Source organism: Globicephala melas, chromosome 20, assembly GCF_963455315.2.
Source record: "Globicephala melas chromosome 20, mGloMel1.2, whole genome shotgun sequence".
Classification (NCBI taxonomy): domain Eukaryota; kingdom Metazoa; phylum Chordata; class Mammalia; order Artiodactyla; family Delphinidae; genus Globicephala; species Globicephala melas.
In genome coordinates this window covers 2,873,256-2,899,036 of record NC_083333.1, presented here as the reverse complement: position 1 = coordinate 2,899,036, position 25,781 = coordinate 2,873,256, and the positions used below count along the sequence as shown (strand labels likewise).

At 36.5% G+C, this 25,781-nt stretch overlaps 1 protein-coding gene across 8 annotated transcripts in view; it reads left to right on the top strand.

Moving 5' to 3' along the window:
• Window positions 1-25,781, top strand: part of RHOT1 (ras homolog family member T1) — a 66,427-nt gene that overhangs the window by 17,759 nt on the left and 22,887 nt on the right. For all 8 annotated transcript variants that reach the window (XM_060290999.1, XM_030862130.2, XM_030862128.2 and 5 more), the window contains 11 exons: window positions 4,215-4,323; window positions 4,622-4,723; window positions 15,710-15,808; window positions 16,321-16,429; window positions 17,010-17,130; window positions 19,301-19,385; window positions 19,758-19,903; window positions 20,945-21,045; window positions 22,726-22,856; window positions 23,535-23,618; window positions 25,196-25,315. In XM_060290999.1, the coding sequence (XP_060146982.1) occupies window positions 4,215-4,323; window positions 4,622-4,723; window positions 15,710-15,808; window positions 16,321-16,429; window positions 17,010-17,130; window positions 19,301-19,385; window positions 19,758-19,903; window positions 20,945-21,045; window positions 22,726-22,856; window positions 23,535-23,618; window positions 25,196-25,315 (1,207 nt within the window). The remainder of the gene's footprint in view (window positions 1-4,214; window positions 4,324-4,621; window positions 4,724-15,709; window positions 15,809-16,320; window positions 16,430-17,009; window positions 17,131-19,300; window positions 19,386-19,757; window positions 19,904-20,944; window positions 21,046-22,725; window positions 22,857-23,534; window positions 23,619-25,195; window positions 25,316-25,781) is intronic.

The following is a 25,781-nucleotide window of genomic DNA, read 5'->3' as shown; positions in this document are numbered from 1 at the left end:
CATGGGGGTACATATATCTTTTCAAATTAGTGTTTTTGTTTTCTCTAGATAAATACCCAGAAATGGAATTGATGGATTGTGTGGTAGTTCTATTTTTAATTTTTTGAGGAACCTCCATAGTGATTGCACCAATTTACATTCCTACCAAGAGTGCACAGAGGTATATGAGGGTTCCGTTTTCTCCACATCCTCACCAACACTTCTTATTTCTTACCTTTTTGATAATAGCCATTTTACCAGGTATGAGGTGATATGTCATTGTAGTTTTGATTTGCATTCCCCTGATGATTAGTGATGTTGAGCATCTTTTCAGGTGCCTTTTGGCCATCTGTATGACATTTTTGGGGAAAAATCTGTATTCAGATCCTCTGCCCATTTTTAAATCAGATTTTTGGGGGTTTTTTTGCTGTTGAGTTTTATGAGTTCTTTGTATAATTTGGATATTAAATTCTTATCTGATATATGATTTGCAAATAATTTTCCCCCATTCAGTAAGTTGTCTTTTAATTTTGTAGATGATTTCATTTGCTGTGTAGAAATAGAAATTTTTAGTTTGATATAGTCCCACTTGTTTATTTTTGCTCTTGTTGCCAGATCCAAAAATTCATCACCAAGACCAATGTCAAGTAACTTATGCCTGTATTTTCTTCTTGAAGTTTTATGGTTTCAGGTCTTACATTCAGGTCTTTGATCAAAATGGTCTTACATCCATTTTGAGTTAGTTTTTGTGTATGGTGTAAGATAGTGGTCTAGTTTCATTCTTTTGCATGGGGCTGTCCACTTTTCCCAATACCATTTGTGGAAGAGACCATCCTTTCCCTATTATATATTCCTGCCTCCTTTGTCATAAATTAATTGACCATATTGTTTGGGTTCCATTGATCTATGTATTTGTTTTAATGCGAATACCATACTGTTTTGATTACTATAGCTTTGTTACGTAGTTTGAAATCAGGGCGCATGGTGCCTACAGATTTTTTGTTCTTTTTCAAAATTGCTTTGGCTATTCAGGGTCTTTTGTAGTTTCATCCAATAGGATTATTTGATGTATTTCTGTGAAAAATGTCATTGGAATTTTGATAAGGATTGCATTGAATCTGTATATTGCTTTGGGTAATATGGACATTTTCACAATATTAATTCTTCCAGTCCATGAGCACAGAATATTTTTCTGTTTCTTTGTGTCTTCTTCAGTTTCTTTCATCAATAACATACAGTTTTCAGTGTACAAGTCTTTCACCTCCTTGGTTAAATTTATTCCTAGGTATTTCATTCTTTTTGATGCAATTGTAAATGGGATTGTTTTCCTAATTTCTCTTTCTCATAGTTTGTTGTTAGTGTATAGAAATGCAACCAAACTTTGTGTATTGATTTTGTACCCCACCACTTTACTGAATTTGTCTGTTAGTTGTAACAGTTTTTTGGTGAAGTCTTTAGGGTTTTCTATATATAAAATCATGTCCTCTGCAAATAATGACAGTTTTAGGTGCCTTTTATTTCTTTTTCTTGCCTAATTTTTCTGGCAAGTACTTCCAATATTTTGTTGAAAAAAAGTGGGGAGAGTGGGCATTCTTGTCTTGTTCTTTGAGTCTTTTTAAATGTTAGGAAAACCAGGCTAATATCTATATATTATTCACATCTGGCCCTTTACTTCATTTTTTAGATTTCTTTTTTAGTTGGGCATTTTCATGCCTTAAAACTCTAAAGATCTGTTTCTAAACAGATGAACATGGTGACTCACCCTCTCACGTATTTACTTTGTGACTGAGATGGCATTGTATGTGCTACATCTTGCATCTCTGATGGCTTCTCTTTATCATTGTTTTATCATTAGCATTGTTTTAAAGTCACTTTGTAGTGACTTACTGACAAAGCTGAAAGGAGCTCTCTAGAGCTATACTGTCCAAGGCAGTAGCTTCTAGTCAGTTGTGGCAATTTAAGTAAAATGAAATAAAACGAAAAATTCAGTTTCTTGGACACAGCCACATTTCAAGTGCTTGATAGCCACTTGTGGCTAGAGGTTACAGGAATGGACAGTACAGATAAAGATCATTTCTGTCATCACAGAAGGTTGTATTGGACAGGACTGCCTTGGAGGAAACGATGCCTGTATGCTCCTGACACTTGTTTTTCTTGCTGATTACTTGAACTGTTTCCAGGAGGGACTCTTCAGAGGAGTCAGTTTTGCCAGGATCTATCAAGCACTAGCTTGAACAACTGAATTTTTAAAATGGGCTCTACTATGACAGTTTCCTAAACTGCTCTTTAGAAACTAGCTGGCTAGTCTTGTGGCCCTTTTAGTATGCCATCTGAAAGTGGCTTTCAGTATTTGGAGATCTCTAATTGCGCTTTCTCAGGGGTGGCTATACTTTTACCCCTCCCTGAATCATGTGAGCATATTTATTTCTCTTGTTGTTGATTTGTTCCAAGGTGATCTATTTCTTTAGTGTATGGACTTCACATTTTCCCAATACCCTCTTTCGTGGGCCTCATACCTTAAGTTTATATTTGTTACACATATGTTCTTACTTAGGACTTCCTTGTACCATTATCACAGTGCTCCTTAGTCAGATGTGCCCATCACTGTCGCCTGAAGTACTTTAAAACAATATAGATGCCTTTGCTCCACCCTTTGAGTTTTAGAATCAGTAGGTTTGGAGTAGGGCTTGGACATGTGTATTTTTTTTTTAAGATCCATAAATTATTCAGAGCCACGTTTGGTTGTAAAGCACCACATTTTTGGAAACCCTTCTGGCTCTATTAACAATCTATATTTGGGTTATGAAGTGGGCCAGTCCTTTTACACATAATAACCACACTAGGTGGTTAAATAAATGCTTGCAAGTATTTCTTTTGCAATCTGGAGTTCCAGCAAGATGATTTGCTTTCCCTTTAAGCTCTCTTGTGGGATGTACAAATAATTGTTCTACACTGGGCTAGTACTCCTTGGTAATCCCCATTCAGATTTCTGATAAGCCTGTCAGATTTAATTTGTTTAAAACAAAATCCTTAATTCCCTGCCTACTCCCCACTGCCCCCCCCCCCGATTTCTAAGTCTTTTCTGTCTCAGAAGCTCTACGCATTTTGTCCAGACAAAAAAATCTGTTTACTTTTCTTGATTTCTGTTTTCCTTCAATCTCCATATCTAATCTACCCATTGCTCCTGTTTGTTCTACTTCTAAAATATATCTCAAATCTGAATATTTCCTCTTCACCTTCATTGCCCTAATCCAAGATATCACATAAAGAAACTTTTTTATTATTGAAAAAAAATCAGACATATACAGAAGTAGAGAGAATAGTATAACGAATCCCTCTGGATCAGTCATCCAGCTTCAGTAATTAACAACTCATGGCCAGTGTTGTTTCATTTATTACCCCTCCCCTTGGGATCATTTTGAACAAATCAGATATCATATTGTACTGTAAATATTTCAGTATGTATCTCTCAAAGATAACAAATGACTGCATTTTAAAATATCATTTGGATCATATCATTCATCTACTTATAACCCTTCTGTGGCTTCCCTTTTTACACTTAAAATAAACCACACACTCTTTACTGCAGCTGTAATTCCTTTTGTGTCTGGCCTTTGCTCCTCTCTCCAACTCCATTTCATACCTCTTCCCCTTGGACCAGTACTCTTCAGCCACTCTGGCATTTTTCTGTTCTTTGGACTCATGGGAATGTTTTTTCAGTTTGGGGCTTTTGCACATGCTGTCCCTTCTTCCCAGCCAGCTCTTTCTTGGATTTTCACATAACAGATTCCATTTCATCCTTTACTCCTTGGCTCAAATGCCACCTTGTCAGAGAGATTTTTCCCTGATTACCATGTAGAGTTAGCCCCCTCCCATTACTTTATCCCATATCCCCCTGTTTATTTCCTTCATTGCACTTAACAGAATTGGAAAGTGTCTTGTTTGTTTATTTGCTTATTGTCCATTTCCTGATTTTCACTATGAGAGTGAGCAGAGACCTTTTCTGTCTTGTGTCTGTAATGCTTAGAACAGTCCCTGGCTTATAATAGGAACTCAGTAAATATTTGCTGATTATGAACATGCTTTCCAGGGTGCTTGGGCTGACTAAGATAGAGGGTTCATATTGAGGAGATTAAGTAAATCTTATTAGTTAGACTAGGTTACAATGTACATTAAAATATAAATCTAATGTCTTTTGCCTTCCTTATTATTACAATGTGCCCTGTTTATTTCAGGCTGCCTTTGATATTGGTTGGGAACAAATCTGATCTGGTGGAATACAGTAGTATGGAGACCATCCTTCCTATTATGAACCAGTACACAGAAATAGAAACCTGTGTGGAGGTATGCCTTATCATTGGATTTTGAAATTTATAGTTGGTGAGTTCTCACTAAATTGAGGTTCAGAATAGGAGGGAGGGAAGATGTGGGGTGGAATAAATTTGTTTGTGAAGTCTTGTAAACCAAATAAAACAGAGAACTTGGAGATGGCCTCTGAGCTCTTTGTAAACAGTCATATTGTGTTATCCACTAAGAAAAATGCACTTTTTTTCAGTTTCTTCAAGGAATGTTGATAGTTTAAAAAATATTTTTAGCTCTCATAATTGCTTTCAGAGTGAAAAATTTTAAACTTTCTTTTCAGTGTTCAGCAAAAAATCTGAAGAACATATCGGAGCTCTTCTATTATGCACAGAAAGCTGTTCTTCATCCTACAGGGCCCCTGTACTGCCCAGAGGAGAAAGAGGTAAACCCTCCATCCCATCAGGCTGTGTTAGTAGGGGCTGGAATGTGTAGGTAGTAACTCCGTTATGAAAACGATTTTTAGTAACTCTGAAGTATTCATCTAAACTGCTAAATTTAAAATTTATTGCTTACTATACTGTTATATTTTCTAGGTACTTTTCTTCAAAGACATTCATGTTAAATAGTCAGAATAATATTCCAGATCAAATATTATTTCAGGAAGTGCCATTAAAACAAACAGAAGAATTGGCAATTGTAACAACAAAAAGTCCAAAGACTTAACTAATGGTCTACTTGCTTTGCTACAATTAAATCCACAAATCTGTGGGATGAATTGGGAGATTGGGATTGACATATATCCACTAATATGTATAAAATAGATAACTAATAAGAAAGTGCTGTATAAAAAATAAATAAATAAAATAATATTCAAATCAAAAAAAAATCCACAAACTTAAGAACACATACAAGCAAAAAACTTGTGTAATTATTTGAAATGGGTACAATATGTAATACAATTTGAATACTCCCTTTTGTTCCATAGCTTAGAAACACAGTAATTCCTTAATGAAATATTTAAAATGTAACAATATTTTACCGTAGACTTTTTTTTTTTTTTTTTTTTTTTGCGGTACACGGGCCTCTCACTGTTGTGGCCTCTCCTGTTCCAACGTCGTGCAGGCTCAGCGGCCATGGTTCACGGGCTTAGTTGCTCCGCGGTATGTGGGATCCTCCCGGACCGGGGCACGAACTCACGTCCCCTGCATCGGCAGGCGGACTCTCAACCACTGCGCCACCAGGGAAGCCCTACCATAGACTTTTAAAATTAATTTTTAAATTGAGATGTAACTCACATACCATAAAGTTCACCCTTTTGAAGTGTTCTCTTCAGTGATTTTTAATGTATTCACAAAATTGTGTGTCCATCCTCACTGTCTGACTCTAGAGCGTTCCAAAAGAAGCCTTTTACCCGCTAGCAGTCACTCCCATTCCCTCCTTCTTCCTTACCCCAGCTTTTGGCAACCAGTAATCTTCTTTCTGTCTCTATGGATTTGCATATTCTGGACACTTCATATAAGTGGAATCATACAATATGTGGTCTTCTGTGTCTGGCTTCTTTTATTTATTTATTTATTTTTGGATTTTATTTTTTATACAGCAGGTTCTTATTAGTCATCCATTTTATACACATCAGTATGTACATGTCAATCCCAATCTCCCAATTCATCCTACTACCACCCCAACCCCCACTTCCCCCCTTGGTGTCCATACGTTTGTTCTCTACATCTGTGTCTCTATTTCTGCCCTGCAGACCAGTTCATCTGTACCATTTTTCTAGGTTCCACATGTATGCGTTAATATACGATATTTGTTTTTCTCTTTCTGACTTACTTCATTCTGTATGACAGTCTCTAGATCCATCCACATCTCTGCAAATGACCCAATTTCATTCCTTTTTATGGCTGAGTAATATTCCATTATATATATGTACCACATCTTCTGTATCCATTCTTCTGTCAATGGGCATTTAGGTTGCTTCCATGACCTGGCTATTGTAAATACTGCTGCAATGAACATTGGGGTCCATGTGTCTTTTTGAATTATGGTTTTCTCTGGGTATATGCCCAGTAGTGGGATTGCTGGGTCATATGGAAATTCTATTTTTAGTTTTTTAAGGAACCTCCATACTGTTCTCCATAGTGACTGTATCAGTTTACATTCCCACCAACAGTGCAAGAGGGTTCCCTTTTCTCCACACCCTCTCCAGCATTTGTTGTTTGTAGATTTTCTGATGATGCCCATTCTAACTGGTGTGAGGTGATACCTCATAGTAGTTTTGATTTGCATTTCTTTAATAATTAGTGATGTTGAGCAGCTTTTCATGTGCTTCTTGGCCATCTGTATGTCTTCTTTGGAGAAATGTCTATTTAGGTCTTCTGCCCATTTTTGGATTGGGTTGTTTGTTTTTTAATATTGAGCTGCATGAGCTGTTTATATATTTTGGAGATTAATCCTTTGTCAGTTGATTTGTTTGTAAATATTTTCTCCCATTCTGAGGGTTGTCCTTTTGTCTTGTTTGTAGTTTCCTTTGCTGTGCAAAAGCTTTTAAGTTTCATTAGGTCCCACTTGTTTATTTTTGTTTTTATTTCCATTACTCTAGGAGGTGGATCAAAAAAGATCTTGCTGTGATTTATGTCAAAGAGTGTTCTTCCTATGTTTTCCTCTAAGAGGTTTATAGTGTCTGGTCTTACATTTAGGTCTCTAATCCATTTTGAGTTTATTTTTGTATATGGTGTTAGGGAGTGTTCTAATTTCATTCTTTTACATGTAGCTGTCCAGTTTTCCCAGGACCACTTATTGAAGAGACTGTCTCTTCTCCATTGTATATCCTTGCCTCCTTTGTCATAGATTAATTGACCATAGGTGCATGGCTTTATCTCTGGGCTTTCTATCCTGTTACATTGATCTATATTTCTGTTTTTGTGCCAGTACCCTATTGTCTTGATTACTGTAGCTTTGTAGTGTAGTCTGAAGTCTGGGAGTCTGATTCCTCCAGCTCTTTTTTTTTTTACCTCAAGACTACTTTGGCTATTCGGGGTCTTTTGTGTCTCCATACAAATTTTAAGATTTTTTGTTCTAGTTCTGTACAAAATGCCACTGGTAATTTGATAGGGATTGCATTGAATCTGTAGATTGCTTTGGGTGGTATAGTCATTTTCGCAGTATTGATTCTTCCAATCCAAGAACATGATATATCTCTCCATCTGTTTGTGTCATCTTTGATGTCTTTCATCAGTGTCTTATAGTTTTCTGCATACAGATCTTTTACCTCCTTAGGTAGGTTTATTCCTAGGTATTTTATTCTTTTTGTTGCAATGGTGAATGGGATTGTTTCCTTAATTTCTTTTTCTGATCTTTCGTTGTTAGTGTATAGGAATGCAAGAGATTTCTGTGCATTAATTTTGTATCCTGCAACTTTACCAAATTCATTGATTAGCTCTAGTAGTTTTCTGGTGGCATCTTTAGGACTCTCTATGTATAGAATCATGTTATCTGCAAACAGTGACAGTTTTACTTCTTCTTTTCCAATTTGTTTCCTTGTATTTCTTTTTCTTCTCTGATTGCCGTGGCTAGGACTTCCGAAACTATGTTGAATAATAGTGGCGAGAGTGGACATCCTCGTTTTGTTCCTGATCTTAGAGGAAATGCTTTCAGTTTTTCACCACTGACAGTGATGTTTGCTGTGGGTTTGTCGTATATGGCCTTTATTATGTTGAGGTAGGTTCCCTGTGTGCCCACTTTTTGGACAGTTTTTATCATAAATGGGTGTTGAATTTTGTCAAAAGCTTTTTCTGCATCTATTGAGATGATCACATGGTTTTTATTCTTCAGTTTGTTAATATGGTGTATCACATTGATTGATTTGCGTGTATTGAAGAATCCTTGCATCCCTGGGATAGATCCCACTTGATCGTGGTGTATGATCCTTTTAATGTGTTGATGGATTCTGTTTGCTACTATTTTGCTGAGGATTTTTGCATGTATATTTATCAGTGGTATTGGTCTGTAATTTTCTTTTTTTGTAGTATCTTTGTCTGGTTTTGGTATCAGGGTGATGGTGGCCTTATAGAATGAGTTTTGGAGTGTTCCTTCCTCTGTAATTTTTTGGAAGAGTTTGAGAAGGACGGGTGTTAGCTCTTCTCTACGTGTTTGATAGAATTCACCTGTGAAGCCACCTGGTCCTGGACTTTTGTTTGTTGGAAGATTTTTAATCACAGTTTCAATTTCATTACTTGTGATTGGTCTGTTCATATTTTCTATTTCTTCCTGGTTCAGTCTTGGAAGGTTATACCTTTCTAAGAATTGGTCCATTTCTTCCAGGTTGTCCATTTTATTGGCATAGAGTTGCTTGTAGTAGTCTCTTATGATGCTTTGTATTTCTCTGGTGTCCATTGTGACTTCTCCTTTTTCATTTCTTTTTTTTTTTTTTTTTTGCGGTACGCGGGCCTCTCACTGTTGTGGCCTCTCCCGTTGCGGAGCACAAGCTCCGGACGCGCAGACTCAGCAGCCATGGCTCACAGGCCTAGCTGCTCCGCGGCATGTGGGATCTTCCCGGACCAGGGCATGAACCCATGTCCCCTGCATCGGCAGGCGGACTCTCAACCACTGCGCCACCAGGGAAGTCCTCATTTCTGATTTTATTGATTTGAGTCCTCTCCTTCTTTTTCTTGATGAGTCTGGCTAAAGGTTTACCATTTTGTTTATCTTCTCAAAGAACCGGCTTTTAGTTTTATTGATCTTTGCTGTTGTTTCCTTTGTTTGCATTTCATTTATTTCTGCTCTGATCTTTATCATTTCTTTCCTTCTATTAACTTGGGGTTTTGTTTGTTTTTCTTTCTCTAGTTCCTTTAGGTGTAAGTTTAGATTGATTATTTGAGATTTTTCTTGTTTCCTGAGGTAGGCTTGTATTGCTATAAACTTCTCTCTTAGAACTGCTTTTGCTGCATCCCATAGGTTTTGGATCATCGTGTTTTCATTGTCATTTGTCTCTAGGTATTTTTTGATTTCCCCTTTGATTTCTTCAGTGATCTCTTGGTTGTTTAGTAACGTATTATTTAGCCTCCATGTGTTTGTGTTTTTTACGTTTTATTCCCTGCAATTGATTTCTAATCTCATAGCGTTGTGGTCAGAAAAGATGCTTTATATGATTTCAGTTTTCTTAAATTTACTGAGGCTTGATTTGTGACCCAAGATGTGATCTATCCTGGAGAATTTTCTGTGTGCACTTGAAAAGAAAGTGTAATCTGTTGTTTTTGGATGGAATGTCTTATAAATATCAATTAAATCTATCTGGACTATTGTGTCATTTAAAGCTTGTGTTTCCTTATTAATTTTCTGTCTGGATGATCTGTCCATTGGCGTAAGTGAGGTTTAAAGTCCCCCACTGTTATTGTGTTAGTGTTGATTTCTTCTTTTACAGCTGTTAGCAGTTGCCTTATGTATTGAGGTGCTCCTATGTTGCGTGCGTATATATTTATAATTGTTATATCTTCTTCTTGGATTGATCCCTTTATCATTATGTAGTGTCCTTCCTTGTCTCTTGTAACATTCTTTATTTTAAAGTCTATTTTATCTGATATGAGTATTGCTACTCCAGCTTTCTTTTGATTTCCATTTGCATGGAATATCTTTTTCCATCCCCTCACTTTCAGTCTATATGTGTCCCTTGGTCTGAAGTGGGTCTCTGGTAGCCAGCATATATATGGGTCTTGTTTTTGTATTCATTCAGCGAGCCTGTGTGTTTTGGTTGGAGCATTTAATCCATTCACGTTTAAGGTAATTATCAATATGTATGTTCCTGTTACCGTTTTCTTAATTGTTATGGGTTTGTTTTTGTAGGTCCTTTTCTTGTGTTTCCTACCTAGAGAAGTTCCTTTAGCATTTGTTGCAGAGCTGGTTTGGTGGTGCTGAATTCTCTTAGCTTTTGCTTGTCTGTAAAGCTTTTGATTTCTCCATCGAATCTGAACGAGATCCTTGCTGGGTAGAGTAATCTTGGTTGTAGGTTCTTCCCTTTCATCACTTTAAATATATCGTGCCACTCCCTTCTGGCTTGTAATGTTTCTGCTGAGAAATCAGCTGTTAACCTTATGGGAGTTCCCTTGTATGTTATTTGTCATTTTTCCCTTGTTTTCAATAATTTTTCTTTGTCTTTAATTTTTGTCAATTTGGTTACTGTGTGTCTCGGCATGTTTCTCCTTGGGTTTATCTTGCCTGGGACTCTCTGCGCTTCCTGGACTTGGGTGGCTATTTCTTTTCCCATGTTAGGGAAGTTTTTGACTATAATCTCTTCAAATATTTTCTCTGGTCCTTTCTCTCTCTCTTCTCCTTCTGGGACCCCTATAATGCGAATGTTGTTGTGTTTCATGTTGTCCCAGAAGTCTCTTAGGCTGTCTTCATTTCTTTTCATTCTTTTTTCTTTGTTCTGTTCCGCAGCAGTGAATTCCACCATTCTGTCTTCCAGGTCACTTATCCGTTCTTCTGCCTCAGTTATTCTGCTATTGATTCCTTCTAGTGTATTTTTCATTTCAGTTATTGTATTGTTCATCTCTGTTTGTTCATTCTTTAATTCTTCTAGGTGTTTGTTCTTTAATTCTTCCCAGTCTTTGTTAAACATTTCTTGCATCTTCTCGATCTTTGCCTCCAATTCTTTTTCCGAGGTCCTGGATCATCTTCACTGTCATTATTCTGAATTCTTTTTCTGGAAGTTTGCCTATCTCCACTTCATTTAGTTGTTTTTCTGGGGTTTTATCTCGTTCCTTCATCTGGTACAAAGTCCTCTGCCTTTTCATTTTGTCTGTCTTCCTGTGAATGTGGTTTTCCTTCCACAGGCTGCAAAATTGTAGTTCTTCTTGCTTCTGCTGTCTGCCCTCTGGTGGATGAGGCTATCTAAGAGTATTGTGCCTATTTATTTTTTTATTAATTAATTAATTAATTTTTGGCTGCATTGGGTTTTTGTTGCTGCGCATGGCTTTCTCTAGTTGTGGCAAATGGGGGCTACTCTTTGTTGTGGTGCATGGGTTTCTCATGGTGGTGCCTTCTCTTGTTGTGGAGCACGGGCTCTAGGCATGCGGGCTTCAGTAGTTGTGGCACGCAGGCTCAGTAGTTGTGGCTCGTGGGCTGTAGAGCACAGGCTCAGTAGCTGTGATGCATGGGCTTAGTTGCTCTGTGGCATGTGGGATCTTCCTAGGCCAGGGCTTGAACCCATGTCCCCTGCATTGGCAGGCAGATTCTTAACCACTGTGCCAACAGGGAAATCCCTGTGTCTGGCTTCTTTCACTTAGTGTAACGTTTTCAAGGTACATCCATCCACGTTGTAGCATTATTAGTACTTCATTCCTTTTTATGGTCAAATGATACTTCATTTTATGGATATACCACATTTTGTTTATCCATTCATCTGTTGTTGGATATTTGGGTTGCTTCCACTTTTTGGCTGTCGTAAAAGAGCTGCTAAGAACATTCGCACATAAGTTTGAACCCCTGTTTTGAGTGTCTGTTTAGCAGTGGAATTGCTAGGTCACATGGTAATTTTGTTTTACTTACCGAGGAACCACTAAACTATATGAAAGTCCCAATTTCTCCACATCTTTGCCAACACTTGTTATTCCCCAGCCCCCACCTCTGTTTGTCTGTTTATAGCTATCCTGGTAGATGTGAGTGGTATCTCTTTTTTTGTTGTTGTTGGTGGTTTTTTTTTTTTTTTTTTTGCGGTACGCAGGCCTCTCACTGCTGCAGTCTTCTCCCGCTGCGGAGCACAGGCTCCGGACGCCCAGGCCCAGCGGCCATGGCTCACGGGCCCAGCCACTCCGCGGCATGTAGGATCTTCCCGGACCAGGGCACGGACCCGTGTCCCCTGCATCGGCAGGCGGACTCTCAACCACTGTGCCACCAGGGAAGCTCTCGTTGTTTGAACTGCATTTCTTTGATGGCTACTGATGTTGGACATCTTTTCATGTGCTTATTGGCCATTTGTATATCTTCTTTGGAGAAAGGTCTATTTGAGTATTTTGCCCATTTCTTAATGGAGTTATTTGTTTCTTTTGTTGTTGTATTTGAGTTTTTAAGAAATGAAAGTTTGCTGGGGGGAAAAAAGTTTCCTGAAAGCATTTTTTTCAGGAAAAGTTTATAGTATAGGTGAGTGGTTGTAGAACTGACCCACAGGCCAAATTTGGCCTGCCACCTGTTTTTATACAGCCTATGAGCTAAGATACATTTTACATTCTTTAATGATTGGGGAAAAAATCAAAAGGAATAATATTTTGAGATATGGGAAAATTATATGACGTTCAGATTTTCACCATTGATAAATAAGTTTTATTGTACCACAACCACCTTCATTCCTTTATATTTGTCTATACTTTCCTGTTACAAAGGCAGAGTTGCATAGTTGCAACAGAGCTTATATGTGGTAACTGTCATAACAGTGCTGCTCAGTGCACTGCTAACTGGACTGACATGGTTCAAATGCAGCAGCATTTCATGTACCATGTGTACCTCTGTACTGCGGCATTTTATTTTTTTATTATCAGTATATACCTATCATGCCAAAAGAAGAAAAGAAAAAAGTGGGTTTTCAGATGGCAAAACAGATATATATTCTGAGCTCTAATTTCAGCATTGGTTTTTTTGGACCTAAATGCACGCACAAAGGAAATTTCCTAATCCGTTTGACCATGCAGTTGAGGAGCTTCCACCCAGCCTTCAGTTGGAACTGATCAATCTGCAGTGTAATGATGTGTTAACAGGCAATATCAAGAAAAAAATCAAATATGATTCTGTAAATGCCTTCCAAGTGATGAATGTGCTCAATTAAAGTTGTATGTTTACAGATATGTGTCACTATTGGCAGTGTGTATCTGTGCAAAAAGACATTTTCAAAGATGAAGTATGTAAAATCTCATTACAGATCAGCATTAATAGCTGAACACTTGCAGTTGATTTTCATGATAGGGAATGCTGACTTTTTTTTTTAATTGAAGTATAGTTGATTTACAGTATTGTGTTAGTTTCGGGTGTATAGCATAGTGATTTGTTTTTTGTTTTTGTTTTTGTGGGGTTTTTTGCAGATTGTATTCCATTATAGGTTATTACAAGATAGGGAACATTAACTTTGAACCCTAATTAAGCCAAATGTTATCCCTCTAAGAGGAATTCCATCCTTCTCATTAGTAGACCTGTATAGTAAAGGTATACTCAGTTATTACTATATTTTAAATTTAATTAATAAATTATTATTTAATTTCATTAATAAATTATTAATTATTATTTCATTAATAAAAACTTTGATTATCTCTTGCTGTGTAAGTACCTACATGATATCCTTGATTTTGCCTGTTGACCCGCAAAGCCTAAAGTATTTGCTATGTAGCTCTTTACCAAAAAAGTGCTGACCCCTGGTATAAATATTAATCTGAGTTATCCCTTAATCTGACCCTGATTTACTCTTCCTTAATCCTGGTTTACTGTTCCTTAATTGGAGTGTTTATTTCTAACTTGCTCTTAATTCAGTATTTCCCAAATTCACCTCATAATAGTCACTAGGTGTACTTGTTAAAAATACAGATTCCAGGGGCTTCCCTGGTGGCGCAGTAGTTGAGAGTCCGCCTGCTGATGCAGGGGATGTGGATTCGTGCCCCGCTCCGGGAGGATCCCACATGCCGCGGAGCGGCTGGGCCCGTGGGCCATGGCCGCTGGGCCTGTGCGTCCGGAGCCTTTGCTCCACAATGGGAGAGGCCGCACTGGTGAGAGGCCTGCGTACCGCAAAAAAAAAAAAAAAAAAATTACAGATTCTATTCTGATTCAGCCAGGTGCTATATCTTACGATCAAGAAAATTTGGGAAACAGTCTCATACTGGAGAGATTTACTTCTCAGCTTAGCCTAGCAGTACATTCAATCGCCACTGTTAGTTTGTTCTCAATTCTCTAATTGCTACTTTTTTCTTAGGCCTATTATTAGTTCTGCTAATCTGCTAATCCTCCCTTCCCTGTAAAACACCTACTACCATCTGTTAGTCATTTCTTAGGTGGACCTGCTTAAGGTAAAATCTGTAACTTTTAGAGACTATATGCCTTGATTTATACAAGTACAAGCCTTGAGTCTAAGCTTATAACAGAATCTTTTATTTAGACAACATTAATAAGCTTTTAACACAGATTTGAGGTAGGATCATGAAAAAGATCATATTCTAAATTAAAGCCTGAATTCGAAATGTTTCCAGTGATGACGGACTCTGTATGACCCATGGAATCCTCTGCTTACCTAACAATGAAAAAGATCTGTGTGAGGGTTTAGATTACTTTATATGCAAAATGAGTTTATTTTATTACTGCCAAAATATTTTAGTTTTATTAAAGTATAATTTTTAATACTTTTAAAAAGTAGTCATTTTTTGGTGTTATATTTTAAGAGGTTAATATTTAAATATTGTATTGAGCTAATACCTTAGAGTACTTTTGCTTCTGATGCATTTCAAGCTTTAATGAAAAATGCATCACTGTTTTTCTTCAATTACTTTTTTTTTTTTTTTTTTTTGCGGTACGTGGGCCTCTCACTGTTGTGGCCTCTCCCGTTGCGGAGCATAGGCTCCGGACGCGCAGGCTCAGTGGCCATGGCTCACAGGCCTAGCTGCTCTGCGGCATGTGGGATCTTCCCGGACCGGGGCACGAACCCGTGTCCCCTGCATCGGCAGGCGGACTCTTAACGACTGCGCCACCAGGGAAGCCCCTGGGGCTTATTTTTAAATAGTCAAATATTTGTTCTATCCGTTATAAATCCTAAAATAAAAGTTGTCAAAGTACACTTCCAGCAGCTTTTCTTATAAAAGTTGTAGTGTCAAAAATGTAATTTTTTAAATGTAATTCTTATCTCATAATAGGAAGTTAGTAAAAGACTTGTACACTTATCGACCAGTGCTATTTTGTCACCTGCTTGCGAATCAGTACATTTTATATCCCAGCTTTGATATATACACACACACGTGACAGACCAAAACATTTAGTCCCATTTTGCTGCTAGAAGGTCAAAAATCAGAGAAGTTGGGGGGGAAAAGCCTTTACTGTAGTTTTATGTCAGCTCAAATTCTTTATGGAATGAGAGAGGGCATTTCTTCTTTATATGACTGGAAGAATGAATCTTCCCTAAAGATGAATTTCTCTTTTGCCCATCTTCAGAGGGTGTGTGGTCATGAAGGGAGAGTTTAAGCATTCCAGATCGGTCCAAGTAAATATTGCCTCATTTACTTAAAGTGGCTTGGGTATAAAAGGAAATGGCTTTGCTTTAGTTCATTTTTCATGTTGGTTGTATTTGATGTTATGTATTTGGCAGTGAAAACATTCAGTATTCTTCTCAGCATATTTATGAAAATCATATCTTAAAATCCCAGCTATTTACATTAAAACGATTGTTTCTTTTCTCAATGATTTATAGATGAAACCAGCCTGTATAAAAGCCCTTACTCGTATATTTAAAATATCTGATCAAGATAATGATGGTACTCTCAATGATGCTGAACTCAACTTCTTTCAGGTAGCCTTTTATTTCAGATATTTGTGTATCTTGGTCTTTTTTTGCTGAGAAGAGAAAAAATTTATTGGCTTGAACAATGGTATTTTGATAAACATGCATCTCTTTCATGTAAAAACTCTCTTTCACATCAGGCTATTTAATCTTTACCTAGGGGATAAAACTCTCTTATGCTTAGGAGTTGAGGGGACTCTGAGAGTGTCATTTCATGGTGTACAGTGGGTTTATTAAGGATGACTTGAAGTCTGAACTTTGAATTATTTTTCTTTCTCGGTTTTGTATAACATAGCTACACAAAGAGCTCTGTGTTTTAGGAACATGATGGGGAGAGTAGGGAAAACATGTCCTAAGTATGACATGTTTTACTTAATACAAAGTAGAGACTCTGCTAATTCAGAATATGTTTCCTTTGGTTGCAACTCTTTGATTTAATGTTGCTTTGTGGATTAATACTTGTACTATTTGTGGGTTTAATGCTGATTTGTTTTTAACTTTATTTTTATGTTTTTTGCTAGAGAATTTGTTTCAACACTCCGTTAGCTCCTCAAGCTCTAGAAGATGTCAAAAATGTAGTCAGAAAACATATAAGTGATGGTGTGGCTGATAGTGGATTGACACTGAAAGGTGGGTGAATGGTGCTTTTTCCCCCTTTTGAATTTAATATTTTCAAAATTTAGCAGAAGGCAAAAGTCTATAGTATTATCTATATTTAGGGAAATGTTTATATTTACTAATATACCTAAAATCTAACCTGGATGTTTAAGAGTTGGAAGAGGCAGACGTTGGTGGGGATAATTATCTTTACTGTGAGTATAAATTAGAGGCAGGGAAATTGATTGGGTCTCAGGAGTGCAGAGGTCCATCTGAGGGTAAGAGATTTCAGAAACAAATTTATCTTAAAATTAAAATGATTTCATTTGTTTTTATCATATAACCATGTGAATGTCAGTATATTCCTTGGGATATGTTTTTGGCCCTTTCATGTAGTGCCATCTCTTGCTGACCTGGGTGTATCTGTGAAATGATTCTGAAATCAACTCTTTGAGACACTTGTGAGCATTGTTTTGGTTTGACCTTCCATATGCAAAACTAGTACACATATGTTCAGGAGTCTAGCTCTTGCCGTTATGTGTTACATGCTTTTCTTCCATGTGACTCTACCCATTTTCACATCAGCTATATTTACTGATTTATTTTATTTCAGGTTTTCTTTTTTTACACACACTTTTTATTCAGAGAGGGAGACATGAAACTACTTGGACTGTGCTTCGACGATTTGGTTATGATGACGATCTGGATTTGACACCTGAATATTTATTTCCCTTGTATGTACCTTTGACTTCTAATTGATTTCACTTGCCAGTATTTTAAAGTTTTTATTTAGCACATTGATAGGTAGGCTCTGAGCTACTCAGGAATAATTTATAGATTTATAGAGCCGTTTATAGCAGGGTTTCTCAAACTCGGCACTATTGACATTTTGGACTAGATAATTCTTTATTGTAGAGCCTGTTCTACGAGTTATAGGATGTTTATTAGCACATCCTTAGATGCCGGTAGCACCTCTTCCCCCAGTCATGACAGCCAAAAATGTCCCCTTAGGAGTGAAGTCATCCCCAATTGAGAGCCACTGATTTATAGCATGGCTCAAACTCTTCCTCTTCTTCTAATGAAGAATACAAGTACCTTTTTAAATTCATTTTATTGAGGAAGGAGATAAAAGATGCTAGACGAACTTGTTTTTAGAGTCAAGGGATCAGAAATATATTGGTTAGCGTTTTTCTTTTCTTTAGTCCTTCTCCTCCCTAAGTTTTATAGCCTGTTCTCAGCTCAGGATAAAATAAGTATTTTTCCTAAACGACCAGTCTCTTTGTGGTTGTTTTTCTTTAGATAATGATATGTTTAAGTTTTGTATGTTTAATGATGAACCCAGCATCACCCTGAAATAGGAGACTGCCTTGCTGTAGGATGCGTCTCCCATACCCAAGGGAAGTAGGCTTTTCAGGGAAGTGACTTGCCAAGATCTGGCCTTTGAGCCTTTCGCCTTTTTTCTTCGCTTTTTCAGTAGCACATTATCTTCATGTTCTCCTTTTTAATTTTAGCATAGCACTGCTAGCTATCCATGTAAGGGTTCAGAAAAACTTTGTTGTTGTTTTTCCTTCCCCATCATTAAGGAAGCAAAATTTCTAGTTGGATTCCTCGTCTATTAATCAGTTCTAAGTTAAAACTTCCCTTGTCAAAGTTATTAAATCTTGGCTCAAGTAATTTCCCAGGTTTTTCAATAAATATATATTGAATGAATGCATTTGTCCCAGGACTTTTTTTTATCAAGTTTTCTTTTCTGTGCCAATTTATGTGGGTAGATAGATTCTACGGGAGGTTGCTTATTGCTTTCTAAAGTATGACAATAAGGAAACTCCATCTTTTATGGCTTTGTGACTTACACTAAGATCTCTTTTAGTTTCTTTCTGCGCTCTACCTTTAATTTTCTGTAAAGAGCCCCTTCAAAGCCACCACTTGAGTCTTCTTATTGAACTCTCTGCCCCTGTCCTTCACACTGCTGCTAGATTAATAGATATACAACATGGATTTTGCCATGTCACTTACCCTTCAAGACAGGATAAAGCCTAAGCTTCTTAACCTGGTGTAGGAGGTCATTCATGATCTGCTCACTCCAGCTCACTCCCTGCCTTCATTCTAGAAGTAAATACTAAACTATTTCTGGTCCACCAATCAGATATTGTTTCCCACTCCAGGCTTTTGCCCATGGTATTTTTACTCTCTTCCTCCCTCTCCCCCCAACCTAATTCATGTCTGTTATCCTTCAAGTCTCAATACAGGTGACAGTGTCTCTCAGCAGTGCTGACACCTTCCCATCCCCAGGCCAAAGTGTTCCCTTTTACAAGGGTTCCCCTAGCATCTGTAATTTACCCATACTCAACAGTTGCCTCATTCTGTTGAGATAGTGAGGTTATCTACTTGTGGTCTGTCTCCAGCTTGAATGTGGTTCCTTAGAGGTAGGGAGCCTGTCTTGTTTTTATGTCCCCAGTACCTCTGTGCATTTGATAAATGTTTATTGACTCGAATTTAGGGTGTGTCAAATGTCAAATCAGGCAGAAATAACATCTCTTAACATCATTTTCAATACATTACAATGTTGACATTGTTTAAAGCTCATAATTTTGACTTATAATTGGTTTGTAGGAAGAACAACCCATTACAGTTTAATCAGTATTGTCTGTAAATTTTTTAATACAACCTGCCCTTCAGATAGTTAAGAAAACTGTCACGTTGGAGTGAGCACTATTATGACTCTTCTGAGAATTGCCATACCACTGCAGTGACTTTCCCTGGGCAAGTCTAAATGGCTACAGAAAACATGTTCTGTAAATGCTGTCATCCTACAAAAATACTTGTTGCAATTTCATGTTCATTTCTCCAGTTAAATTTTAATATTTGGTTAATGAATTATTTTACTTTTTTTTTCATCAACAGGCTAAAAATACCTCCTGATTGCACTACTGAATTAAATCATCACGCATATTTGTTTCTCCAAAGTACTTTTGACAAGCATGATTTGGTAAGCTTTTAGCTGCAGTTTTCCATGATATATGATAAAATATTTTCCTGTGAATGATGTAACTCTGATCCCTGAGCTATTGGGCATTCCTGTCACATAGCCAAAAATTACCCAAACTTTCTTAAACTAGCAAAGATACTTTCTCATATTATTTACTTTATTATTTTCTCAAGACGAAAAAGTCTAGTTTCTGATAGACCCTTGCATAGGTTTCCTTATATATGTGTAAGGAGTTTTCTTGATAAAATGTAAAATTTCTTTTCATTTGTTAGTTTTTAGAAACATAGCTTTACTTGATTAGGGGGCTCTTGCATTTGGGAATTATCCTCTTAGATATCTAAGTGTTATGTATACTTTCTTGTGTATCTTCAGGATAGAGACTGTGCTTTGTCACCTGATGAGCTTAAAGATTTGTTTAAAGTTTTCCCTTACATACCTTGGGGGCCAGATGTGAATAACACAGTTTGTACGAATGAAAAAGGCTGGATAACCTACCAGGGATTCCTTTCCCAGTGGACGTGAGTATAGAGCTCACTTCTTTCCTCTAGAGTTACAGCTAGTTTGAAATTATGGTGCATTACATTCATCATTTTGTATATTTGTCAGATCTTGTGAAGTGCTTCAATGATAGCTGCCTGTGAGCAGGATTTATAGTGCTTCTGCTACCTCTGAGATGAACTATAGATGTTCTATAAATTTATCAGGAAGGGATGTGTTTGCTTTTGGATGAGGTACAGGGAAACAGTAATAAGTCATATAAAAATGGAAGTAAATTTTAATACTTAAAAATTTTTTATTGGAGTATAGTTGATTTACAGTGTGTTTTAATACTTTTGATTAAGGGAAACATCATTGTTATTGTACAAATCTTGTATTTTCAGAATATGGGGAGAGCATATTTTACTTGACACTGAATTCTTACTTTGAGGGTTTTTTTGTTGTTGTTGTTTGTTTTCAGTGAACTCTTAGACTTAGTGAGGGTGTCTGCAGTCTTGTTGACCTATTGTCTAGGGTGCTAAAAAAATTCTCTGGTTGTGCATAATGACATAATTACTTTAGCCTTGGCAAAAATAACTTTCTCAACACCAGGATCTGTTCTTTTTTCAGATCATACGAAAGGCTAACTATTTTCAAGTGTCTTTTAGCCTTTCAGTTATTTTTTTCACTTTTTGCAAACCTTTTCAGATTTAATTACCATTAAGTCCTTAACTAGCCAGTATTTGCAGTACAATATGTAACTTGGGAAGCAAATAATATAAAATATCCCTGCTCTAGATCTTACCAGCTGCTCACTGCTCATCTGTGTGGCCTTGCTCTCTCCGGGCAGGTGGAATAGATACAGGAGCCCCTTCCACCCCACATCTTGCATTCTCCTCCCTTTCATTTCTGCCCTAAGGATGTCACTGTAGGAAAAGCCATGGTTGGGCACATGGGAAATTAAAGCAGTCTGACAAAAATTATCTGGGTCTAGTGGTAAAATTATTTGAGCTGTTGTAATTGTTTTTAAAATAAATATTCATTTAGGAACTTTTCACATTTTAAACTCTTCCCTTTCCTAGGCTCACGACCTATTTAGATGTGCAGCGATGCCTGGAGTATTTGGGTTATCTAGGCTATTCAATATTGACTGAGCAAGAGTCTCAAGCTTCAGCCATCACAGGTAAGTATCTGAATGCTATTTAATTAGAAAAAAATTTTTTTTAGGATTCCAGTTTCATATGTAAAAAGAGTAAAAATAAATGCATCTTCATTAGTCTTCCATGTCTATACTATTTCTTTTCCCTTGATTTGGTAATCACTTTTGAGGTAAGCTGCTTGATTTAATTGTTTATCAAAAAGGAAAGAGTAGAGGTTTTACCTCTAGTCTCCCCCTGAGGGTACTTCATTGATGAAAATCAGGGAGGGCTATGGGCATGAAAAGTATTTACCAGTCTATCTTGTGTTTTAATTTTCTTTAAACATTAAAAACAGTGCCTATTAACACATGATCCTGGTATTCAACTGATTGTACATCTCTCGGTTTTATAACTTTTTTCCACATTAAAAAATCTTTCACATATCTTGTAATGTTAACCAGGCATTCTTGCCAGGCAATGTGCTCCACTTAAAGAAAACCCATAGATATAATATGAAATAACAAATTAGGGAACTGATCATTTCAAGAAGTTCTTATATCCTGATTTGTGGGGAAAAATGCCATATCTTACAGGAAGCCCCATTACAGGAAGACAGCCTTTGTGAAATTGACAGAGCAAGTACCCTTCAAAGTACTTAACCAGTTAGACAGTATTTAATGCAGCACCAAAGACTAAGGAACTAATTAGCCAGCATGAGGTTCTTTCACTCAACAAAATCTTGTGGCCATATTTCTATAATCAATAAGTATACTAATACATCTATAATATTTATAATATTATATCTTTAATATTAGATAAAGTATCGTCATATGGATATTCTATAACTTAACTACCCCATAATTATTATCTGTTTTTTATCACTTTCAGGTTTTTTTGCTATAAATAGTGCCTCTTGGTGAGCTTTCTTGTAGTTGAATCTTTGGGTATAGTTAAAGGAGGTCTCTTTACCTCAAGAAGAGATGCCTCGGGCTTCCCTGGTGGCGCAGTGGTTGAGAGTCCGCCTGCCGTTGCAGGGGACATGGGTTCGTGCCCCGATCCGGGAAGATCCCACATGCCGCGGAGTGGCTGGTCCCGTGAGCCATGGCCGCTGAGCCTGCGCGTCCGGAGCCTGTGCTCCGCAACGGGAGAGGCCACAACAGTGAGAGGCCCGCATACCGCAAAAAAAAAAAAAAGAAGACATGCCTCATTGCTCTGCTGATACAACATTGTTTTCAGGGCTGCCTCTTTTACAGATTTACCTTAGAAAGGCCAGTTAACCCTAGCGTGCATATCCTCTTTCCATTTACAGACCCAAGAGAGTGCAGTTTTGAGATAGCATCTTTTAGTTTATAATTTGTTATGACAATAATTTATAACAGAAAAAAAGATGGGATATAGTATTGGCTGTATTCATTGTAATTTTCATTCATTTTTCAGATATCATTTTGTTATGTAAACATACTACTTATTTTATGATGAAATGAATATCATTTGGTTACTAGAAGTTTACAGCCGACTTTCAGAAATGCATCTTTTTCACTAAGTGGGGCCCTTCTGTATTATATTTTGTACTTTATTTCACATACCGCTTGACTACTGTACAGTATGTTTATTGATCGAACACTTTGTAAAAATGATAAATAGCAATACCCTATTTTGCAGAATGTGAAATGAAGGCTCAGTAAATCTAAGCAGTACATAATTAGCTTTTTTTTTCTTTTTAGTAACAAGAGATAAAAAGATAGACCTTCAGAAAAAACAGACTCAAAGAAATGTGTTCCGATGTAATGTAATTGGGATGAAAAACTGTGGGAAAAGTGGAGTTCTTCAGGCTCTTCTTGGAAGAAACTTAATGGTGAGAGTTCTCAAGAAATAGAGCTATACTCAACAGATTTTTATAGTCACTGAGTTTACATAATTTTTTCATAACCATTTACCCTTTTAGATGATTAGTAGAACTGAGTGACCTATGTATAATAGTAAGGTACAACTAAAGTGTAACAATAATCTCATTGAACTAGCTTTATCTTTGCTTCATTGATGTTAGCTATCATTTGTCTTTTTTTTTTTTAAACAGCTTTTAGATGGGGGTTAAATAAATACACATATGAAAGCATCAGACACAGTGCTTGGCATGAAGTAAATGTACAGTGAATATTTTGAACCGAATACTGATACCTAATTCTGACTACTGACTTGAGTAAGGAGATTGACATATTTGTAGATGAAATAGCAGGCCAAATTATAGTGTAAGGAGAATCGCCAGCAGGTGGCTCTGGAATACACTTTCAGTGATATTGTTTACTTCCTTTTCAGCTACTGCTTTCCCTGTATGCAGAACAAATGCATCTTTTATTTTAGACCTTAAGAACTAAGAAACAAAATCAATATCCCCTTTGTATTGATAAATAATACATAGTGTAGGGAAGAATGTCCTTTTTTTGGTAACATACCATACATGCAGAGCGCATGTGTTGATGGAAACTAGTTCCTGTAATACTATAAATACTGAGATGTTTTTGGTTGTTTTCAGAGGCAGAAGAAAATTCGTGATGACCATAAATCATACTATGCAATTAACACTGTTTATGTATACGGACAAGAGAAATACTTGTTGGTAAGAAATTTTCTGGCATATAAAGATTATTAATTATTGGGTACATTTTAAATGACTCTTTGAAAACATAATTAGATTTAATTTAATGGTTTTTGTGTGATTTATTTTTTTACCTGGTTTATTCATTAGAATTAATTTTAATTCCCTTGATCCATGTGGTGATTACATGGGTGTAGATATAAGTAAAAATTCATCTATCTGTGTACTTAATTGTATGTTATACCACCATAAGAAAGTTAAAAAAAAAATTAAATCCTCTTTGCTCTTTCTTCCACTTTTATTTTTAAAAATTATGTCCTCTATTGTTGACTAGAAATTAGTTTGAAGACCTTTGTGCAGGTGTGGGGTAGTTTAATCTGTAATTGAATCAGGTTGTATTTATTTAGCAGGGAGGAGTGTATTTAACAAGTGTGGTAGCCTAAAAAATGATGGAAAGAATGGTATGACTGAAAAGATAATATGAAATAGTAAAAAGAGGTTTTATGTTCTTTTTGGATCCAGTCTGATTTGGGTTTGAATGCTGGTCCACCACTGATCAGCTGTGTGACCTCAGGCAAATTGCTTATTCTCTGAGTCTGAGTCTCTTATTAAGTTAACTAATATGAGAAGCTCCTGACAAAAAATAGGTACTAAAGAAAGTTCATTCCCTTTTTTTTTTCTTTTTGGAAGTAGTTTATTCTGCTAGACAGATAATCACGTTGAATTTTATGCATATTTTGCTCTTTATGATAAAAGTTCTTTGTCAGTTTCTTGTTAAACCTGTTTATCTCTCATTCTTCTCCTAAGTATAATTCTGTATATTGGGTACTCAGTAAATCTTGCTGATTGTTAACTTTCCAGTTTTATTGTTACAACCATTCATTGCAAATTGATGTCTTTCATGTCTCTGAATATCCATGCTCTAATAGTGTTTTATTGGAATATATTGAGTCACCTCTGACTTTACACTTCCCTTTTCTTCTCCTCAACAAAGAAGCACTATCTTATATAGCTCAGTACTGAATTTTACGCTTGTTGGATCATTATCATATCACAGATGGGATGTTTCTTTAGAGATTTTATAATAAACATTGAAAAAGAGTAGGCAGTGAAGTAGAACAAAATAACCTTAATGTACCGTCCTTTGCTTTGTGGTTTGTTTGTTTTTTTTTTTTCCTTTGTGTTTTTGATTGGGGAGGAAAGGTGGTGTGGTAAAAAGAAAAAAGCCTTGGGAATCATATCTGAGTTCAATTTTTGGTCTGATGACTAGTTAGTTGTGCTATCTTTGGCAGTTGACCTAATCTCTTTAGCCTGTTTTCTTATCTATAGTATATAGAGAATGCATGTAAAGGGCCTGCCTAGCACACTTTAGTCACTCACTAAATGTTAGTTTCTGTAGGACCTTAATCACCATTTTTCATCTTCAAAAATCAGAAACTACTTGTTTATATGTCTTACTTCCAAAAATAGTCTGATAATTTATGCTTAACCAGTATTTTTAAATTAGGAAGTCAAGTTAAGCACATAATAAAACATCATGACTTTAATTTTACATCAGTGTTATGATACTTATGTTTCTGTCTTTTTCTTTTTACAAGTTGCATGATATCTCAGAATCGGAATTTCTAACTGAGGCTGAGATCCTTTGTGATGTTGTATGCCTGGTATATGATGTCAGTAACCCTAAATCCTTTGAATACTGTGCCAGGATTTTTAAGGTTTGTTGCTCTTTTGGTCTAAAACCAAGTTTAACTTTATAAGGAGTTTAATGGAATTGTAATGTGGTGTTTTCTAACCAGGGAAATGCAAGAAAATTATTTGTGGAGCTTTTCAGAAATACATACATTTGTGTCCTATCCCTAAAGGTTCTGGTTTCATTCTGAGGTGGCAGAGTCGCAGACATCTGTATTTTTAAAAGTACTTTTTTCCACGTGTGACTCTGATGTGCGTTCCTGGTTAAGATCCTCTGCATTAATGGAAGGTCTTAGGAGTGCACATGGATTATATGTTGCCTGTTATACCAAGAATAATAATAGAGCAAGGGGATAAACCAGAGGCTTGAAAAGTTATCAGTTACTTTGAGATTATCAACAAGATTCAGTAAGAGTAAAAAAACTGTATGTACGAAGGAATTTACTCTAGCATTGTTTTTAATAGCAAAAACCTGGAAATAATCCAAATGTC